General features: G+C 35.0%; 2 protein-coding genes across 2 annotated transcripts; both read right to left on the bottom strand.

Moving 5' to 3' along the window:
• Positions 1-6118: 6118 nt before the first annotated feature.
• Positions 6119-13506, bottom strand: LOC114181372 (protein RETICULATA-RELATED 4, chloroplastic-like). The gene is made up of 8 exons (XM_028067808.2): positions 12941-13506; positions 9652-9720; positions 8610-8741; positions 8455-8508; positions 8335-8379; positions 7338-7477; positions 6546-6671; positions 6119-6446 (listed from the first exon to the last, which is right to left on the bottom strand). The coding sequence occupies exons 1-8, from the start codon at positions 13445-13447 to the stop codon at positions 6398-6400; spliced, it is 1122 nt and encodes a 373-aa protein (XP_027923609.1). The 5' UTR covers positions 13448-13506; the 3' UTR covers positions 6119-6397.
• A 3916-nt stretch (positions 13507-17422) lies between these two features.
• LOC146888649 (uncharacterized) lies at positions 17423-17917 on the bottom strand. The gene has a single exon (XM_085665474.1). It carries the CDS (start codon positions 17915-17917, stop codon positions 17423-17425), a length of 495 nt encoding a protein of 164 aa, XP_085521600.1.
• Positions 17918-19391: the final 1474 nt, after the last annotated feature.

Here is a 19391-nt window from a genome sequence, read left to right as displayed (position 1 = left end):
GAAAGGTTGAAAGTTTCCGGAATAAGAGGTTTTTAACCCAAGATCCAACAAATATTTTGAGTTGAAAATATGTGGGTTAAATTAGTTGATATATAAAAGTGGTTAAATATGTTATCAAGTTGGTTAAGTGATAATATGAATATAGTCCATGTCCAAAACTTTGATTCATTTTGGTCATTTTAATTCAATTACGTTAACTGTTTTGAGATGCTGAAGTATTTCCCAATAGATATGGAATCAGGAATGTATAAACGGTGTAAACAACTCCAATACTAACATGAAATGCGTTCGATGTGTAAAAAAAAGTTAACGTAATTAGGTTAAAATGACTATATTCATTCATTTTTAAAGTTTAAGGACCAAAATGTATCAAAGTTTCGCACAGGGACAAATTTCAAGTTTGGATTAAAGTTTAGGGACTAAAAACATACTTAACCCTATATTTTTCTAGAAAGTTGTGGGTTAAATTAGTTTAGAAAAGTGGTTAAATATGTTATAGAGTTGGTTAAATGATGATATAATGTTGGAGAACTAATTAGTCATCATGACCAATGTTTTTAAACCTTCGAACTCCATATTTGTTGATTGGTTATTATTGATCGAGTATTTCTAGAACAACATTTTATTTGTGCATGCAAAACATTGTGCTAGAAATATCTTGGTTAAATTATTTTAAAAAGTGGTTATATAGCTTACAGAGTTGGTCAAGTGATCATGCCACCTTATATAAGCAATTGGACTTGAATAACATTATTTTTAAAGTTTTGAATTCCATAACCTTTTAAGTGATTACCGATGATTCAAACTTTGTAGAAGAATAATGTATTAATTAACTTAAACAATATCATTTCTCCCACTAAACAAGACTTTATTTCCTCCACCAAACAATCTGCCTGAAACATATTGGTTAACTTAGTTAAAAAAGTAGTTAAATAGGTTATATAGTTGGTTAAATCAACATATAATGTGGGACAACCAATTTGGCCTTCATTAATAGTGTTTTTATAACTGAATCCCAAAATTTTGTTATTACTCACCATTCACTACGATTTTGTGGATAAATACAATATTGATTGTTCATTTTGCACTTTACCAAACAAAGGTTGGAAAGTGAGAAAAAATGTTTAAAAGAGATTGTGAAAGACGTTGTCGACACCATGTAGGCTAATCCCACCATCATTTGCAAGATTGTCATTTCTTGGTGTGTTTGGCGAGGTTAAGGGAGAGTCTTCGTCTTGAATGTTGACCATTTTGCATTAATTAGATATATAAGGTCATGGTTGTGTCTTTTAATATGTTGAAATGTTTTTCAACATGTTAAATGGTGTATTTTAATTTGTTGAATGAATTTTTAATAGATTAAAAAGTTTGTTGCAGTAGTCTTAACTGGTACTTAATCAACCAGTTGATTTATTTTGTAATCGATTGATTTCACTTAAGTTAAGAGAAATCAACTGATTGATTTGAAAATCAACCTGTTGAATTTCGTAACAATTTGACTATAAAAGATTTATTTTACAAAAGAGAGGTGTGAAGACCATTTTTTAGTGCAAAAACTTTATGGAAACTATGGAATTCTCTCTCTTTCATGATCATATAGTGTGCAACTGGTGAAGATTGATCTTGGATCATTCTTAGAGCATTTTGCTTGGTGTTTGAAGCCAGGAGAAGGTGGTTGTGGTAGGCAAGGTTGTGTTACCACTAAGATTTAGTCTTTCTCAAGCTTTTAGGTTGTGCCTGGTGGTTTTCCAAGTCTACAAGAGGTGTCTTGTTGTGCTGGTTTGATTCTTGTGTGATTCAAGAGTCATTGTGTGGTGTTCTAGCATATTTTGAAAGTGTAATGTTGTGAACTTTATAAATCTTTTGAAATAGTAAAAAGTCAGGCTCGGGTTGCCTTGACTAACTAGATGTAGTTCAAGTTTAAGTGAACCAGTATAAAAATCTCATGCATTGCTCTTTTCTCTAACCATTCTCTCTTGAATTACACTTTAAAGTTTAAAGAATTTTTATTTGAATAATCTTTTTAACATTCTTATGTGATCTGGCATTATCTGCAACATTGCTCATGTTTGTCTAACTCATTTGAACCTATCTTGACTAATCTTTCATATTTTTCTTGACTTTCATATTGAAGGAACCAAGTTAAAAATCTTGAGCCTTAGAAATACTCCCTTAGCGATGAAAGGAGGTTCCAAAAGAATTCAAAATTTGCTTTCACAACTTAAGCAACATGGATGATGTATGAGCCATGCGAAGAGAACTCATGAAGTAACCTAAAGCATCACAATTTAGAGCTCAACCATGGAGGAAAGCCACTCATGAAGGAAGCCTTATAGGTTGAACATCACGAAGAAGGATTAGGTCTTGAGGAAACCCTCTATGGAAGGAAAGATAACAAGTAGAAGGGAAAAGGTACAATCCTAATCTTTTAAAAGATGATAGTCATAAGATGATCAATGATATTTATTATATGCCTAAATTAGAAAACAATATTTTGTGTTTAGGCAAACTTCTTGAAAAAGGATATAAGATCCTCATGAAAGATAAATATTTGTGGCCTAAAGATCAAAATGGAAATTTTATTGCTAAGGTGATTATGTCAAGAAATAGAATATTTATCTTGAATCTAAAAACCATTGAAGCAAAGTGTTTAAAGGTGAGCGTTCAAGAGAAAGCACGGTGTTGGCACATGAGGTTTGGACACTTAACCTTTGGTGCCCCTAAAAGTTTGGGAGAAAAGGAGATGGTGAAAGGGATGCTTGCAATCAATAGTCTCAATCAATTGTGCGAAGCATGTCTTCCTGGAAAGCACCCAAGGAAAAGCTTTCCAAAAGTAGCTTCCTCAAGAGCAACCAAGACTTGTACATGCCGATGTGTGTGGTCCAATCGATCCACTATCATTCAGTAAGAATAAATATTTCTTACTCTTCATTGATGATTTCAGTAGAAAAACGTGAGTGTAATTTCTCAGACAAAAGTCATAAGTTTTTTTTGCTTTCAAGAATTTCAAGGCTCTTGTTGAAAAAGAGTGTGGCTTTGAAATTAAAACTTTGAGATTCAATCGTGGAGGAGAATTCACTTAAAGGGAGTTTAATGAATTTTGTGCAACTCATGGAATTTATCGTCCATTGACTATTCCTAGATCACTACAGCAAAATGGAGTACTTGAAAGAAAGAATAGAACCATTCTCAACATGGCTAGAAACATGTTGAAAGCTAAAAATATGCCCAAAGAGTTTTGGGTTCGAGTTGTTTCTTGTGTGGTCTATTTGTCTAATCGGTCTCCAACGTCCAATCTAAAAGATCAAACACCTCAGGAAGAATGGAGTGGAAGGAAGCTTATTGTTAATCATCTTTGCATTTTTTGGAGTATAGCATATGCTCATGTATCGAAATAAGAAAGCTCCAAGCTTGATGATCATAGTGCCAACTATTTCTTTGTTGGCTATGACACCCAGTCTAAAGGCAACAAATTATACTATTCAAGCAATAACGAAGTGGTGGTAAGTCGTAATGTGGAATTTGATGAAGAAGCTACATGGAATTGGGATGCTCAAGAAGAAAAGAATTATGATTTTCTTCCATATCTTAAAGAAGAGGAAAAAGATCAAGAAACTACAAATCAAGATGCCATTACTCCTTATTCGCCCCCTCCATTAGCTGCATCTCATGTTGAAGAAGAAAGTACAAGTGAAAGGCCAAGGAAGACAAGAGACAAATGTGACACTTATGAAAGGTCTAACGAAGTCCCTTGTAATCTTGAAGAATTATATTGCCTTCAAATAGATTGTAAGCCATTTGAATTTTGAGGAAGCTGTGAAAGATAAAAGGTGGAGACATTCCATGGAAGAAGAGATAAAGTCTATTAAGAAAAATGACACTTGGGAATTAACAACTCTTCCCAAAGGTCATGAAGCAATTGGATTAAAATGGGTGTAAGACTAAGAAGAATGCTAGTAGAGAGGTGGAAAGATACAAAGCATTGATAGTTGTAAAAGGCTACAAGCAAAAGCATGGAGTAGACTATGATGAAGTTTATGCAACTATCGCTCGCATGGATACAATCCGTTTGTTGATTTCTTTGGCGACCCATATGAAGTGGAAGATTTATCAACTTGATGTGAAGTCTGCATTCTTGAATGGCTATCTAGAAGAAAAAGCATTTATTGAGCAACCTTCGGGCTTTATGGTTTAAGGACATGAAGATAAGGTTCTAAAATTGAAGAGAGCTTTTGTGTGCATTAAAGCAAGCACCAAGGGCATGGAATACTCGCATTGAAGAGTACTTCCAAGATCATGGCTTTGTTTGATGTCTCAACAACTATGCTTTCTATATCAAAACTTATGATAATGTAGGTATTTTGATTGTTTGTCTTTATGTGAATGATCTCATTCATTGGCAGTGATCCAAGCTTATTCGAAGAATTAAAGAAGGTGATGTCATATGAGTTTTAGATGACAGACATAGGGCTCATGTCATACTATTTGGGCCTAAAGGTTAAGTAATTGGAGGAAGATATCTTCATTTCTCAATAAAGCTATGCAATGGAGGTCATGAAGAAATTTAAAATGTTTGATTGTAATCTAATGAATACACCCATGGAAAGTGGGATGAAGCTATCAAAGTTTGAAGATGGAGAAAATGAGAACACCACTTTATTCAAAACCCTCGTGGGAAGTTTGAAATACTTAACATGTACAAGACCCAATATTTTGTATGTGGTTAGAGTAGTGAGTTGATTCATGGAGACTCCCACTTCTACTCGTATGAAAGTTTCTAAGAGGATACCTGTTATTTAAAAGGTACTATTGACTATAGGTTATTTTATTCAATTTCTAATGATTCCAAACTCCATGGATTTTGTGATAATGATTATGCTGGAGATATCAATGATAAAAAGAGCTCTAATGACTTTATATTTTTCATCGGAGGATGTGCTTTTTCATGGAGTTGAAAGAAACAACCCATTGTCACACTTTCAACATGTGAGTCAGAATATTTGGCAGCAACATCATGCACTTGTCATGCGATTTGGCTAAGGAGATTATCGAAAGAACTTCATTTACCACAAGTGGAAGCTATAGAGGTTTGCATAGATAACAAGTCTGCACAAGCACTAACAAATAATCCAATATTTCATGATCGAAGCAAGCATATAGACGCGAGATATCATTTCATAAGAGAATGTATGTCTAGAAAGGAAGTGGAGCTCAAGTATGTCAAGACTTAAGATCAAGTTGCAGATATTTTCACGAAGCCACTAAAGTTTGAAGAGTTTCAAAGGCTAAGAGCAAAGATTGATGTGCAAAACAAAATTTCAAATTAAGGTGGAGAAATGTTGTTGTAATTTGAAAAAAAGAAAAATCTAGAAAGTTTATAATTAAGAAAGATGTAGAAAATTCCAAAGTAGAGCTTTAATTAGAGAAACTCCTAGAAAAGAGTCTAGATCTCTCCATTAACACCTGTATATACCTCATTGTATTTGGCATTTTCAAACAAGGAAATTTGAAATCTCTCTTTTAATTCTCACCTTTTCCTCTAACACTAGAGATGGAATTATATATATGTTGTATCCTATATTTTTCAATTTAACCGTATTGGTGTATTTATACTCATATCATATTTGTGTGTGTGTATATATATATATATATATATATATATATATATATATATATATATATATATTTGTTGATGTCTTGGTGTTTACCATGGCAAGGTATGTGAAGAAGAAAGGCCTTAGATGCAACATGTATTTGCTTTCTTGCCTTCTTTTCCTTTCATTCTTCATGTGCATCTCATACTTTTCTTTTTTTTTCATAGTTAAGCACAAGACATCAACTCTCTCACAACCACTACCGAAGGAGGGTACCATTCAGATACTAGTTGATGAGTAATTGGAAGAGAAAAAAGGGGAAGACAATAGTTGCCAATGAGCAACGCACGCATAGTAAACAATTAGAAATAAGTGCCGGTTGTATAAAATGCAATGATCAAACTACATAAGTGCTAGTCGCAAGTAACAGTGATGATAGATGTGTTCCTGTATAGTTCACAACAATACAGATGGTTAACTAGTCATGATCAAAATTTATTCAAGATTTGTTTTAAATACAAGTGTTTCTGAAAGTGGTTTTTTTATTAAATAGAAGTGTTTCTGAGAGTGGTTTCTTTATTAAAAATATAGAACTCTTACAGTAAGAAACATCTCAAAAGCACTTTTAGTTTATATCAAAATAACTCTTGCTTGCCAACGTTCGTTACATACAAATTTACAATTTTGCTTAGAAAAGGCAGCAAGAGAAACAAAACATAGGAGAGTAAACTTAATCATCAATTTGAAGTTCCACGAATCAATATACTTGGGCTTTGACCAATGCAGCATTGCACAAAATATGCTTAATCCTTTTTCTTCTGGACTCCAACCCATCGAGCAAAATCCACCCACCTACTCACAAATGTGTAATGAATAATGAGGAAGAAAAGAAAGAGGAAGCGTAATGGTACATATTCATAGAGATCAATTGAGATAAATCAATAATCTTACAGTAGCGAGCCCCAGTAGGTATTGGCAGTTCTAACAGTAAAGTATGCAGCGGTTAGTATAAGCTTGTTTCGGTGTAGTAATGGTTCAAGAATTCGTTGCTCAATAATTCCTGCAAGTACCTGGTACCTGATAAAAAAGGCAAATCCTTAATAAGAAGTTTTCTTGTTTTTGTTTTCTTTTTTGTTTTGCTAACTAGCAGAGATCCTCATGATCTACAATTTTTTCGACTGTGACATTATATTACTAGTTTGAAAAATACCATTTGGTAACGGAAAAAATGTTAATAGATATTAGAGACTCATTTGAAAAATAAGAAATTTGAGGGACCAAAAACTTGATTATGAGTAAAGTATTTCATTTACCAAACAAAGTGGATGGACAAACTCATAAGACTGATAAAAAATAACAGCACGTTTCAAATACTGTTTTGTATAGCATCACACACTTCCGGCTGGGTCCAGCTGCAGTTTTCTTAGATTTCCAATAATATATGCACCCTAATTTTTTCATAGCAGTGCATGGTATTTCATTCTTAAAATTATGATCACTAACCAAGAAAGTCAGTGAGTTTCAAATCGTTATGTGTTTTAATTGGGAAAAACCACATTATTTTGATACACAACTAAAAACTAACATTTACTGATGAAAAAAACATGAAAATAACCTAGAATACATTCATCTATTCACAACTACTGTTCTCTTGATGGGATGTTCAATACTGTAAAAATACAAACATAGTAGAAAAATGGTGGTAAAACACATTTACAGTAGTTTGTTCTAACAATTGAATACCTGATGTTGCTAATGACAACCATGTAAATTCCATGTGCTACACTGGTTGATATTACGGGTAAATTCTCAGCCTGGGTAGCAAATGTTTTATTAACAGCATTCTTTACATTGATCAACGCATTTGTTATCATAGTACCAACCTGAAAAGGCATTGCCATCAGTCAAATTACGGAGAGCATGCCCAAGATATATCTCAAATCCCGTTTGATATTTTCTGCTTATAGAACTTTACTATGATGGACGAGTGTAATTAGTACAATAGAAACAGTTTCTTCTTGGGAATATGTAGCCTGTATGCCTCATACGAACCACACTACAACATGCTTGAGAGGAGCAGGTGACATATCTCTAAAATAAAATTGTAACACGTATTTTATGTCCTCCACTGTACTTAATGATGCATCTAAACATATTCTTTCATGATTTTCTATTTATTTTTGAATCAGGGTATTCTTCAATTGTGAGCCAAGATTAATTTCTTGGAATACTGAAATCTATTTAAGGAGTTGACCTTTTCTACACATGGTTTCCATACACAGTAATCAAGGATGAACTCCAAATCATATGGTTAAAGAACAAAGCTATCTACTAACTATGTCACACCATATTGCTATGTATACTTGGATGTTAGTTTAAATGTCTTTTAGGTGAAGTAATTCACTGTTGTGTGGCTAAATACATAAGCAAGTCTCAAAACAAGAACTCAGCAAAAACATTTATATCAGTCTCTAGGAAACAGAGTGAAATACCAAGAAACAGCAAGAAAAATTCTAATCAATATAATACTTCTTCATTAACTTAAATGTTAAACCCTGAGTCCTGACACCTAAAAGCTCAATTCAACTGTCAAAACAATGAAACAACTGCAGGAAGTCTAACCTAAATTAATTTTTGTTTTTCCACTTATTTTGAAGATCAGCATAACTCCAATTGCAAAGACCAAAAGGCTATAACAAGCTAAAAGGGTATTTTGTAAACAAATAATGTGCTAATTTACCAATGAAGCGCTGGTGCCAACAATAAATAGCTTTGCGCCGTTACGCTGCATAAGAGACGGAGATGATCCTCATTTAAAAGGAAAAATTATGTGACTTGCTTTAAATGATCCAAGACATACCACTATAGCACCTATTCTTTGTAGAAGGGTATACGATGTTCCAGGTAAAGCCACCTGTAGAGATTATTTAACTTCTAATCATATTCAGTATTGCAATTATACTAAAATTATAACAAAATTGAAAAGAGAAAAGCAGAAAGATGAAGAGTGTTAACCTGAAAAGCATTATCAGGACAACCATAGAACAATTTAGCAATGGGTCCGGCACTGACTGCAAGGGGAGGTTTGAGAGAAACAGTAGGTGCAGGAAACCACACAAGTAGAAAACCTGTTACAATGCCTGTTACCTAAAATAAATTTTAAAACTGAATTAGGTGAGATTCCCAAATTCTTACACAAAGAACTGGACAACATACAAATTGAGTTTCACAAGAATGCAAAGAGTTAGTTCAAATATGATTAGAACAAAGGAGAAAATTTGAGACCACACTGCTTCTAGGCACAAAAACAAAATGTGTGGATTCACTTTCGATGGAGTATTAGGGTAATTTCGGACAAGCTTCTCCACAAAGGCTTTTAGAAGAAAAGGATATGAAGAAAATGAAATTAACTTCTTCATAAACTATAATGGGCTTATGCACAAATTAAAAATAAAAATTTAGAATAATTGGTTCGAGCAAACTCTTACAGATTAATCTGTTCATAAGTTAATTATAACTTCCAAAGATGCTAATTTTAGTTTCTCTCCACTTCTGTCATATAAGTCTCGCAAAAGAATATAACTCAATCATTTGTTGATTTAAATCCGCTAATTGGAAACTAATGTAGTAGTTCACAAACACAGCGAAACCTAACAACGAAGACATAAAGCTGACACATTATAGTTGCAAAATTTTTATTTTCTACTCCCTATATCTTTTTATTTCACATGGTTAATCTCCATACTTAGAAACATTCATTTTAAACATTGCACATGATTTTTAATTTAGTCCTTATTTGTGCCATTTTAATCTCGGTTAGTCTCTACCAGAAGGACTACAAAGTTAAGAGTAATGTTCGTTGGAGCTAAAGAAAAGAACAATTTTAACTATAGGAATTAAAGAAGTTTTTTGTTTTTTAATTAGAGCAATCAAGAATGCAAATAAATCTTCGAAGTAATAAAATTTTCTTTCACAAGCCTAAAAAGTGATATTAGAAAAATTTTAACATTTGTTAGACTACTATAGAAAAAATATTATATCTTGGTGATAAACATACCACATTCGCAACAACAAAATCCAGCTCCTTCTTAAAGTTTTCCTTACGGCGCTCCAACTCTGCAGCTGCCTGGAAGCACACAGGATATCCATTACTGATTGATCATTTGTATTAAAGTGTAATGCAAATTCTAGAATAATATAGAAGAAACTAACATAGAAGTATTGAAATGTCATGAAAATTCTAGAATAATGAAAAAAAGTCTAAAATAAAAGGTAAAATCTAGAATATTCTACATAAGTGGTTGTAGCTAGAAATCTCTAGAATAATCATGTGGGTAAAATGGGGTCTATAAATACCCATGTAGACCAACATTTGATGTACACAACACAAGACAAACTACAAAATCCACTTCTTCCAACTACTATTTCATATCCTACTATCTCCACATTTTCTCTATCTCACAATTATTCCTTTCACAACCTCAAAATACTAAGAGTGATATCAGAGCAGTACCTTGGTCTTGGTAACGCCTTTGTGAAAATATTTGCAATTTGATCTTTTGTTAGACAGTACCAGAGTCGAATCTTCTTCATATTTGTCTCTGCTTCTCTAATAAAGTGATATTTAATTGTTATATGTTTTGTTATACTGTGATGCATTGGATTTTTTCGCCATTGCAATAGTTGATTTATTGTCACAATTAATTATAGTAGACCCACTTTGTTTTTTCTCCCAATACTCAAAAGATATGGGAGAAAAACAAACTGGGCCTACTACAATTAAATGTGACAATAAATCAACTATTGCAATGACAAGAAATGAAAATTTCAATGCATCACAGTAGAACAAAATATATAGCAATTAAATATCACTTCATAAGCAAAGACAAATATGAAGATTCGACTCGAGTACTGTCCGACACAAGTCTAAATTGCAAATATTTTCACAAAGGCGTTACCAAAACCAAGGTTTGAAATACTGGGCACTATGCTTGGAGTTACAGAATTTGCATTGAGGAAGATTATTAAAGTGTAATGCAAATTCTGAATAATATCTAAGATAGAAGTACTGCAATGTCATGAAAATTCTAGAATAATGAAGAAAAACCTAAGGTAGGAGGTAAAATCTAGAATATTCTACATGAGTGGTTGTAGCTAGAAATCTCTAGAATAATCATGTGGGTGAAATGGGATCTATAAATACCCATGAGACCAACATTTGATGTACACAACACAAGACAAACTACAAATACACTTATTCAAACTACTATTTTCATATCCTACTATCTCCACATTTTCTCTATTCCATCAACTATTCCTTTCACAACCTCAAAATACTAACAAGTTGTATTATAGACTCACTAAAATAAAGACACTACATGTTATTATATCCATGGCACGATTCTTACGGAAACTACTTATATATTCATGCCTGATGAAAATCTCAATCCATGATTAATTCATAGTATAATCACCCTTTGCCTTATTTGTTTTCAGATCAAAGCAAATTATAATTTCCAGTTATATGAATGCAGCCAAAAGATATGTAAGAAAATTATAGAAGAGATTTTCGGAAATAGTGGAGAATTTATTTCATTTGACACTCTAGCTACATGGATTGATAATCTATTACATGGATTGGTAATACATTTCATTTAACCCTAAATGTTCATAATACTAGTGACCCTTCAAATGTTTAGCGGTTAAATAAAAATAATGTCCTTTAATACATAATAAGGAAATCTTCAACAGTTATTTTGAACACCAAGTTTTGGCCTCAATCTTGTTAAGTCCTCAAAGTTGAGATGTTTAGTGAAGATATCTGAAACTTGGTCTTGTATCTTCACATCAACTAATTCCACCTTTTTCTTGATAATCTTTTTCTTATACTTAAATGTCTAGTTGATTTCAATTACTTTATGACCCTCAAGAAGTTTTGAAAACTCCCAAGTACCATTCTTCTTAATGACTTTGATGTCTTCCTCCATGCTTCACCCTTCTTCTGTCTTTCAAAGGTTAGGGATTCACTGTCAACAAATAGACAAAACAAATTATTTGTAAATACTGTTTAATCATATATCTCCTGAATATTTTTCCTTTTTCATGGCCCTTCACTTGGTCTTGCTTGGGGGATGCTTTTATGAATCAAAGGAGTTGATGAATGAGGTGGAGTACAAAATCCATTGTGATACAACTTTTTCACGACTTTCCTCAAAATAGGGAACAGTTTCATTCCAAACTTTCTATTACATAGATTTAGCTTTCAAGGTGCATATGTTATAGGACATCCAATACCATTATTTTCACAAAAGTCATTTAATTCTTTTGATGTAAATCCATCTCTCCTAAAAGATCTTAGAGCCTTGATTACATAACCACTCTCCTCTTCAGCTTTAAATTTCTTGAAAACTACAAATGCCTCAAAAATTTCCTTAAAGTGGCTCTTTTGCTCTTTAATCGGCTTCTTTAGGGAAAAATTCTTGCATTGCTAAGGACACATGCTTCACACAATTTATTAGGACCGACATTGTGAATCCCTTCACGTCTTCTCATCTATGAAGGACTTAGAGCTCCGAAATTCAAATGGTCAAACCTCATATGCCATCAGGCTTCATCTTTTTATGTAGGCCTTTAAGCATTTTGCTTCATTGGTTAGATGCTTAAAGTGAACATTCTATTTAGTAATCAATTTAGAGTTTTTATCTCTAGGTCATGATAATTTCATAGCCCTTCTCAACATGACGTACTGAATCAAAAATTGCTTCTCAGCTTAGGAACATAATAGACATTCTTGATTAATTTTGGGAGTATCTTTTAAGGAAATTAAAATAGTAACTTTCCCTTGGATTTCACCTTAAAAGAATCGCCAAAGGAAACATTTCTCTGCATCTTTTTCTTCAAGCTCCACAAAATTTTTCCTATAACCACAAATGTGATTACTTGTTCCATTATCAATATAAACTTGTATAATAATTCTCTTCAAGTTCCCAAACATCTAGAGAACCTAGACCTCAACGTGATGCCACCAACTATTATATTCACATCGGTAAGACAAAAGAATTGAAACAAGTTCAGGTAATTATTTCTCATATCTCAGCTCACCAAGTATTTCCCTCAATTTCTTAAAAAGTAAAAAAAAAAAATCCAATTAAAAAATAATTATTAAAAAAAGTATATCTAATAATGGTATACATGACTAATTCACTCCTCATTAATGATGCAATAATACTTAAATAAATATAAATTCATTCATATGAGTGAAAATTAAAATGTAACCTTCTTACATAGAGTAAAAAACCTAATATATTCCCACAGAAGATGAAATCTAAGTTGGATGAAAGCAAAACCTTGGTGAAGATGATAACACCACTTTCGATGAGAAGCTTGGCCAAGAACAAATCATCTGCGAGCAACCTTTCCCTGAATCCACGGAACTTGAGCAACCACCGCAGCACAACTGACTGTTCCATCTGGAAAAACCTCCGCATTATCGAACCCGGAACCCTCCCCGCGGAAACTGCGGCCGCCAAGTCTTCCGGCAAACTCTCCAACCACCGGCCGTCCTCCGCCAGCGCCACCATCGCCTCTTCCCTGTTGCGGTCCCTTTCCTCGTCTTCATCACCGCCGCCACTGCCCCAGTTACCGCTGCCGCCGCCACTCCCCGACGAGCTGCCACCACCCCGGTGTGCGGAGATGGCGGTGGCTGTAGTGTGGACGAAATGTGTGGTCGTGAAAGTGAAAATTTTGAGTTTGAAAGGGAAGAAGATAAGGGTTGGATGTGGTGGCAGAGACGGGTTGTTGTAGTGAGAGAAGAAAGGCGTGGATCGACTGAAGAAGAAGGACGCTATAGCCATACGTGAGGGTAGTTGGTGATGTTTAAAAAATGGAGGGAGAGAAGTGAGAGATGATAAGGTATTGGATAATTGGGGGAACTTTTAACATTTTAGGTGTAACTATTAAAAGGTTTAATTAACTAAGTTGATAAATTTGATATTTTTAACTAAGTTTCATCTAATTTTATTAATTATTCAAATTTTTTATGTTTTTAAATTGAGTTTTAGCTTTTTTTTTTCTTAATTATGTGGTTTGATTGTTAATTTAACTTATTATTTTATCTATCTATTTTTATGTAAGAAATATGATTAATTAATATTAAATTATATTATAGTTAACATATAATGATAACTAACTTATACATGTTGATAATAGAAACAGTCTTATTAATAATTTCTCGGTCGTAACTGATAATGTTTTTTTTTATTATTATTATAACTTTTAATGTATATGGTAGTTTACACTAGTGAAATTTGGATAAAAAAAATTAGGGTGTCAATTTAGATTTTTGATATATAATTTACTAATTAAAAAAATTATTATTTTTATTTAAACCATTTTCATACCACAATTCACAATTCGCACTTCTCAATTTTTAATTTTTCTAATCGATTGAATTCATGCAAAATATGTACTCTAATTTCTAATTTAATTTAAGATTATTCAACTAATTCATTGTATGGAAAGAAAAACATAAAATTCCAACATTTTATAATGTAAGATTATACTAATTTGAGAAAAATATAATTAGGGTTCATGCCAATTTCATAAAAAAAATCCCTTAAATCAAGCTAGTTTTCATACTAATTTAAGAAAAACTTAATTTAGAAGAAATATAGTAATGGGAGAATCATAAATCTAACGTACATAACTCATACTACGATGCTGATTTAGGATATCTTGTGAATATGAGTTCTTCGATCTCCCTGTTCTCTAATCTTCATTTCTTAATCTCTCTTTCTTTTTACTTTTACACTTTATTAACGGTTTACTGTGAAAAAACTTTATGATCAAATATGTACCTGATCGATACTATTTTAGTACGGAACCGGACGATCTCAAGAACCCTCTGTGTCGACCCTCCTCCTATTCCCCTCCAAACTCTTTCTGGATCTTCTTGTCTTTGAACTCCGAGGGTGGGGTACCTACAGGCACTCCAACGCTCAAGTCAAATAATGATTCGATATGTGATGTGTGTAGTAAAGTGAGAAAAACATACCTTTACGTGTTCACTAGACCCTAATTTATACTGATCTCTTAACAGACCTGTTATTATTATTTGCAGGTCGTTTGTATTCGAGGATCAACTCTTTCCTTTCTGACTGAGGTTGTACGCGTCGATTCTTTCCTTATTGACTGAGATTGTGTGTCTGCATTTTGTCAAAGATCAGCTCTTTCAATTCTAAGATTTGTTCGTCTGTACCATGTCAAGGATTAACTCTTTCCTTATTGACTAAGATTGCTCGTTTGTACTTTGTCAATGATCAATCCTTTCCATTTTGAGATTTGTTCGTCTGTACCTTGTCAAGGATCAACTCTTTCCTTATTGACTAAGATTGCTCGTCTATACTTTGTCAAGGATCAGTCCTTTCCATTATGAGATTTGTTAGTCTGTACCTTGTCAAGGATCAGCTCTTTCCTTATTGACTAAGATTGCTCGTCTGTACTTCATCATCCTTACCCAATTGGCCACTATTGGGCCAAGATCTACCCAGCCAGACGGCGGGCTGAGATCTACCCGACCTCTGCACCATGTTGGCCCTTTTTTCTTTGTCTGATGGGCTTGCACGTGCGTCTCCTTCCCTCTCCCTGGGGTCGGGATGTGGTCGGCCTTTCCATGTACAAATGGGTCGGGATATGGCCAACCTGTTACCCATATACCAGCCCCCTAGTCTCGTAGTGAACGAAGTGAAACAAGAGGCTGAAATGTGTAAAATTGAGTATGAAGGAAAGAAATAGTGTAGTTGGCCGAGATGTACCCGGCCATTCCTGGTCGGAATATGGTTGTGATGCTGCCAACATGTGTCTTGGCCGAGATGTACCCGGCCATTCCTGGTCGGGATGTGGCTGTGACGCTGCCAACATGTGTCTTGGCCGAGATGTACCAGGCCAATCTTGGCTGGGATGTGGCCGACCTCTTGCCCTTTTGGGTCAGTAAGTCCACCTTTTTGTGTTGTTGTGTGTCATCTTTGTCATATTTATTTTATCAATATGGGGGCATCATCTAGGGCGATGAAGCTTCCTTTCCCATTGATAAAGATATGGGGGGATCATCTAGGGCGATGAAGCTTCCTTTCCCATTGACACAGATATGGGGGGATCATCTGGTTTGATGAAGTTTCCTTTCCCATAGAGAAAATGCTAAAAAAGTATTTGATTGATGCACTTGATTTAAATGTGTGCGTGCTTTAACGATGGAAATGTAAGCATAGAGTAATAATGATGAAAAATTATGCTTTATTTATTGGTATGATGCCTCGTTAAAACCTTCTTGACCAAAACCCTCCTTAGGGAAAAAAAACAAAGGTAGGAAAGAGTACACCACTTATTACGCAATCAATCCACAAATCGTTCGTAAGAAGTCTAAAAATTAAAAATAAGCATTTAACAAACTAACTGTAATAGAACTTGATATGTGAGGCGTTCCGGGTTACTGGAATAGAAACACCTGATAGGTGTTCTAATCTGTATGCGCCCTTACCCATAACTTTCCTTGACACGGAATGGCCTTCTTCCTAGTTGGGCGAGAATTTCCACTCGTTTTTCCGGGCACCACTTGCCATTCGCCACACTAGATTTCCCTGGTGAAAAGACCTGGGTTTGATTTTTGTATTGTAGCGGTGTTGGGCTCTCAACTTGGTATATGGGTATTTCTCTCAGACTGTCTGCGTAGCATCTGTGTGCAGTTGGTTGGTCTACATGTACAGTGATTATGCCTCCCGAAGTTGATGGAAATTTCATTGTTAAGTGATATGTGGATACCACCACACCAACTATGTTCAACGAAGGTCTTCCTAGCAAAATATTATAAGAGGTATGAGCGTCAACAATAAGGTATTGAATTTTTACCGTTCGCATCGTTCTCACTACTCCGAATTTGGTGAAGAAATCAATGTAGCCCTTCGTATTCACTCGCTCCCTTGAGAAGTCCATGATCGGCTCTGAGTATTGCTGGATTTATGCCTCCGAAAATTTTAACTTTTTGAAAGTGCCCCAGTATAGGATATCCACTAAACTACCCTGGTCCACCAAGGTTTTCCTTACTGCAAAGTCTTCAATCTCCACTGAGATCACCATTGGGTCATCGTGTTGGGGGTCAATGGCTTGGAAATCATCATCACAGAATGTGATGGGTGGCATGTGTCGTCGGGGACAGGTAGATACGACATTGACACTTTGGATTGCTCGGACGTACTTTTTTCTCGCGAACATAGTGGCTCCGCTTCCTGCAAAGCCTCCTGATCTATAGTTGATCATCCCTCTCAAAGGTTTCTCCCTCACATCTTGCTCCTTATATTTTTGGGGCTCAACCCTCCTTCTGGTGCCTTCTTCTCGCCTCTCCTGGTACCTTGACGTTCTTCATGGTCGCTCTTCGTATTTCCCTTCTCGCTCTTCTTTGGAAGAGAATCCCATTTCCTCCCGTTTGACAAATCTTCTCAAGTGTCATGCCTGTATAAGCTCTTCGATTTTATCCTTAAGGGTAAAATAATCCTCCGTCGTGTGCCCATAATTCTGATGATACCGACAACGCTTAGTGGTGTCCGCGTTTGAGGGAGTTGTAACCCTTTAAGGGATTGCATTAGGTTGGCATTCAGGGCCTCCTCCAAAATTCTTGCTTTGTTAGACACGAGGGGTGTGTACCTATTGTACTTTGGTTGTCTAGAGTCCTTGAACATACTGTCAGGTCGCGGTGCTAACACCCTTTCCTTATCGATGTATTTCTTTTCTTGAGTGTCCGATTGGGTTTTACTGCGAAACTCCTTTAATTCTTCCATCTACATGAATTTGGTTGCCCTGGTACGAAGCTCGTCCAAATTGCTCACGGGCTTCTTGCACAAACTGTCAACAAACGGGCCAGGCTTCAATGCTGTTATAAGGTGGTGCATGACGACCTCAGGATTCATATTAGAGATATTCAATGATATCTTCCTAAACCGCTCCATAAATTTCCACAAAGATTCTTCCTTCTCCTGTCGTATATTCATTAACACAAGAGAGGTGAGAAGATATGGTTTACTAGTGGCAAACTGAATGCCAAAATAGGTGACCAACGTATCGAAACAATCGATAAAGTGGGGTGGTAATTGTGTGAACCAGTTGAGTGCAGGCCCCTTTAGGGATGCTGGTAAAACACGACAGAGAATTGCGTCATCTATAGTGTACAACCCTACTTGGGTGGGGAATACGTCCATGTGCTCCTCTAGATCAGTAGTGTCATCGTACTGGCTCATAGTCAATCCCTTCAAGCATGCGAGGAGTTCTATCTCCATGATCCCGTCCACGAAGGGGTGGCGTCTGGCTGTTCTGGGTCTCGTGTCTGTTTGGTTGTTGGTGGTCTGTACCCTGGATTCGTCTCGCCCTGTGCCGCACTCTCCTTCTCTCCATTACTATGAGATTCTTCCCTTTCTTGGGAATTTTGCTCAATACTATTTTAGTACGGAATCAGACGATCTCAAGAACCCTTTGTGTCGACCCTCCTCCTATTCCCCTCCAGACTCTTTTTGGATCTTCTTGTCGTCTGAACTCCGACGGTGAGGGGTACCTGTAGGCACTTCGTCGCTCAACTCAAATAATGATTCGATATGTGATGTGTGTAGTAAAGTGAGAAAAGCATACCTTTAAGTGTTCACTAGACCCTAATTTATACTGATCTCTTAACGAACTTGATATTATTATTTGCGGGTCGTTTGTATTCGAGGATAAACTCTTTCCTTATTGATTAAGATTGCTCATTTGTACTTTGTCAAGGATCAGTCCTTTCCATTATGAGATTTGTTAGTCTATACCTTGTTAAGGATCAGCTCTTTCCTTATTGACTAAGATTGCTCGTCTATACTTCATCATCCTTACCCAACTGGCCATTATTGGGCCGGGATATACCCAGCCAGGCGGTGGGCCGAGATGTACCCGACCTCTGCACCATGTTGGCCCTTTTTCCTTTGTCTGTTGGGCTTGCGCGTGCGTCTCCTTCCCTCTCCCTGGGGCTGGGATGTGGTCGGCCTTTCCATGTACAAACGGGCTGGGATATCACCAGCGTGTTACCCATACAAAATACAAAACCTTGATTCTTTATCAACCAAGGTCCATGCAATTAGTTTTTATTTTATTTTTTAAAATTAGGTAAATAACTTAATATATAAATAACACACACACACACACACACACACATATATATATATATATACACACACACACACACATATATATATATATATATATATATATATATATATATATATATATATATATATATATATATAACTTAATCAAAATAATATAATAACATATAAATTTAAATTTTAAAATTATATAAATATATATAAAAGTTAATATTAAAAACCTTAGGGGAGTCGTGGCTCCTTTTGGTCATATGCATGGTCCGCCATTGGTAGTTTAGTTGTAGTTGAATTTTTGTCATGTATTCTTGTCTTTGGGTTTTGTTTGGCTTCCCCTTGATTATATTTTTTTAATAATATTTTTTATGTGATAATAAATGGTAAATGTATTTTGAAGTGTTTACATAATTGAGATGTAAAATAATATGATTTTTTTTTTATCTAATGAGTGCACTTTTGAACAAAAATTATGTAGGTGGACAGATTTTAAAATGGTTATTGCTTTTTGGTAAGTTGTGCATGGGAGTAATAGAACAACTCCATCAAAAGAAGTTGTGCCCCATGCAATGATTTCTATGTGCATTCAAAAGGTAACACAAGTGAAAAAAACGTTTTTCAAATCGTCTAA

Source organism: Vigna unguiculata, chromosome 1 (genome assembly GCF_037176805.1).
Source record: "Vigna unguiculata cultivar grain cowpea cultivar isolate G323 ecotype 2 chromosome 1, ASM3717680v1, whole genome shotgun sequence".
NCBI lineage: Eukaryota > Viridiplantae > Streptophyta > Magnoliopsida > Fabales > Fabaceae > Vigna > Vigna unguiculata.
This window is presented reverse-complemented; position numbering and strand designations above follow the sequence as displayed.

Excerpts from the sequence above, each read along its gene's own strand:
- LOC114181372 (XM_028067808.2), bottom strand. The coding sequence starts at position 13,447 with ATGGCTATAGCGTCCTTCTTCTTCAGTCGATCCACGCCTTTCTTCTCT. Across the intron at positions 8,380-8,454 it reads AAAGAATAGGTGCTATAGTG|CGTAACGGCGCAAAGCTATT; the intron begins GTATGTCTTGGA and ends TCTCTTATGCAG. Across the intron at positions 6,447-6,545 it reads ACCTACTGGGGCTCGCTACT|GTGGGTGGATTTTGCTCGAT; the intron begins GTAAGATTATTG and ends ATTTGTGAGTAG.
- LOC146888649 (XM_085665474.1), bottom strand. The coding sequence starts at position 17,917 with ATGGAGATAGAACTCCTCGCATGCTTGAAGGGATTGACTATGAGCCAG.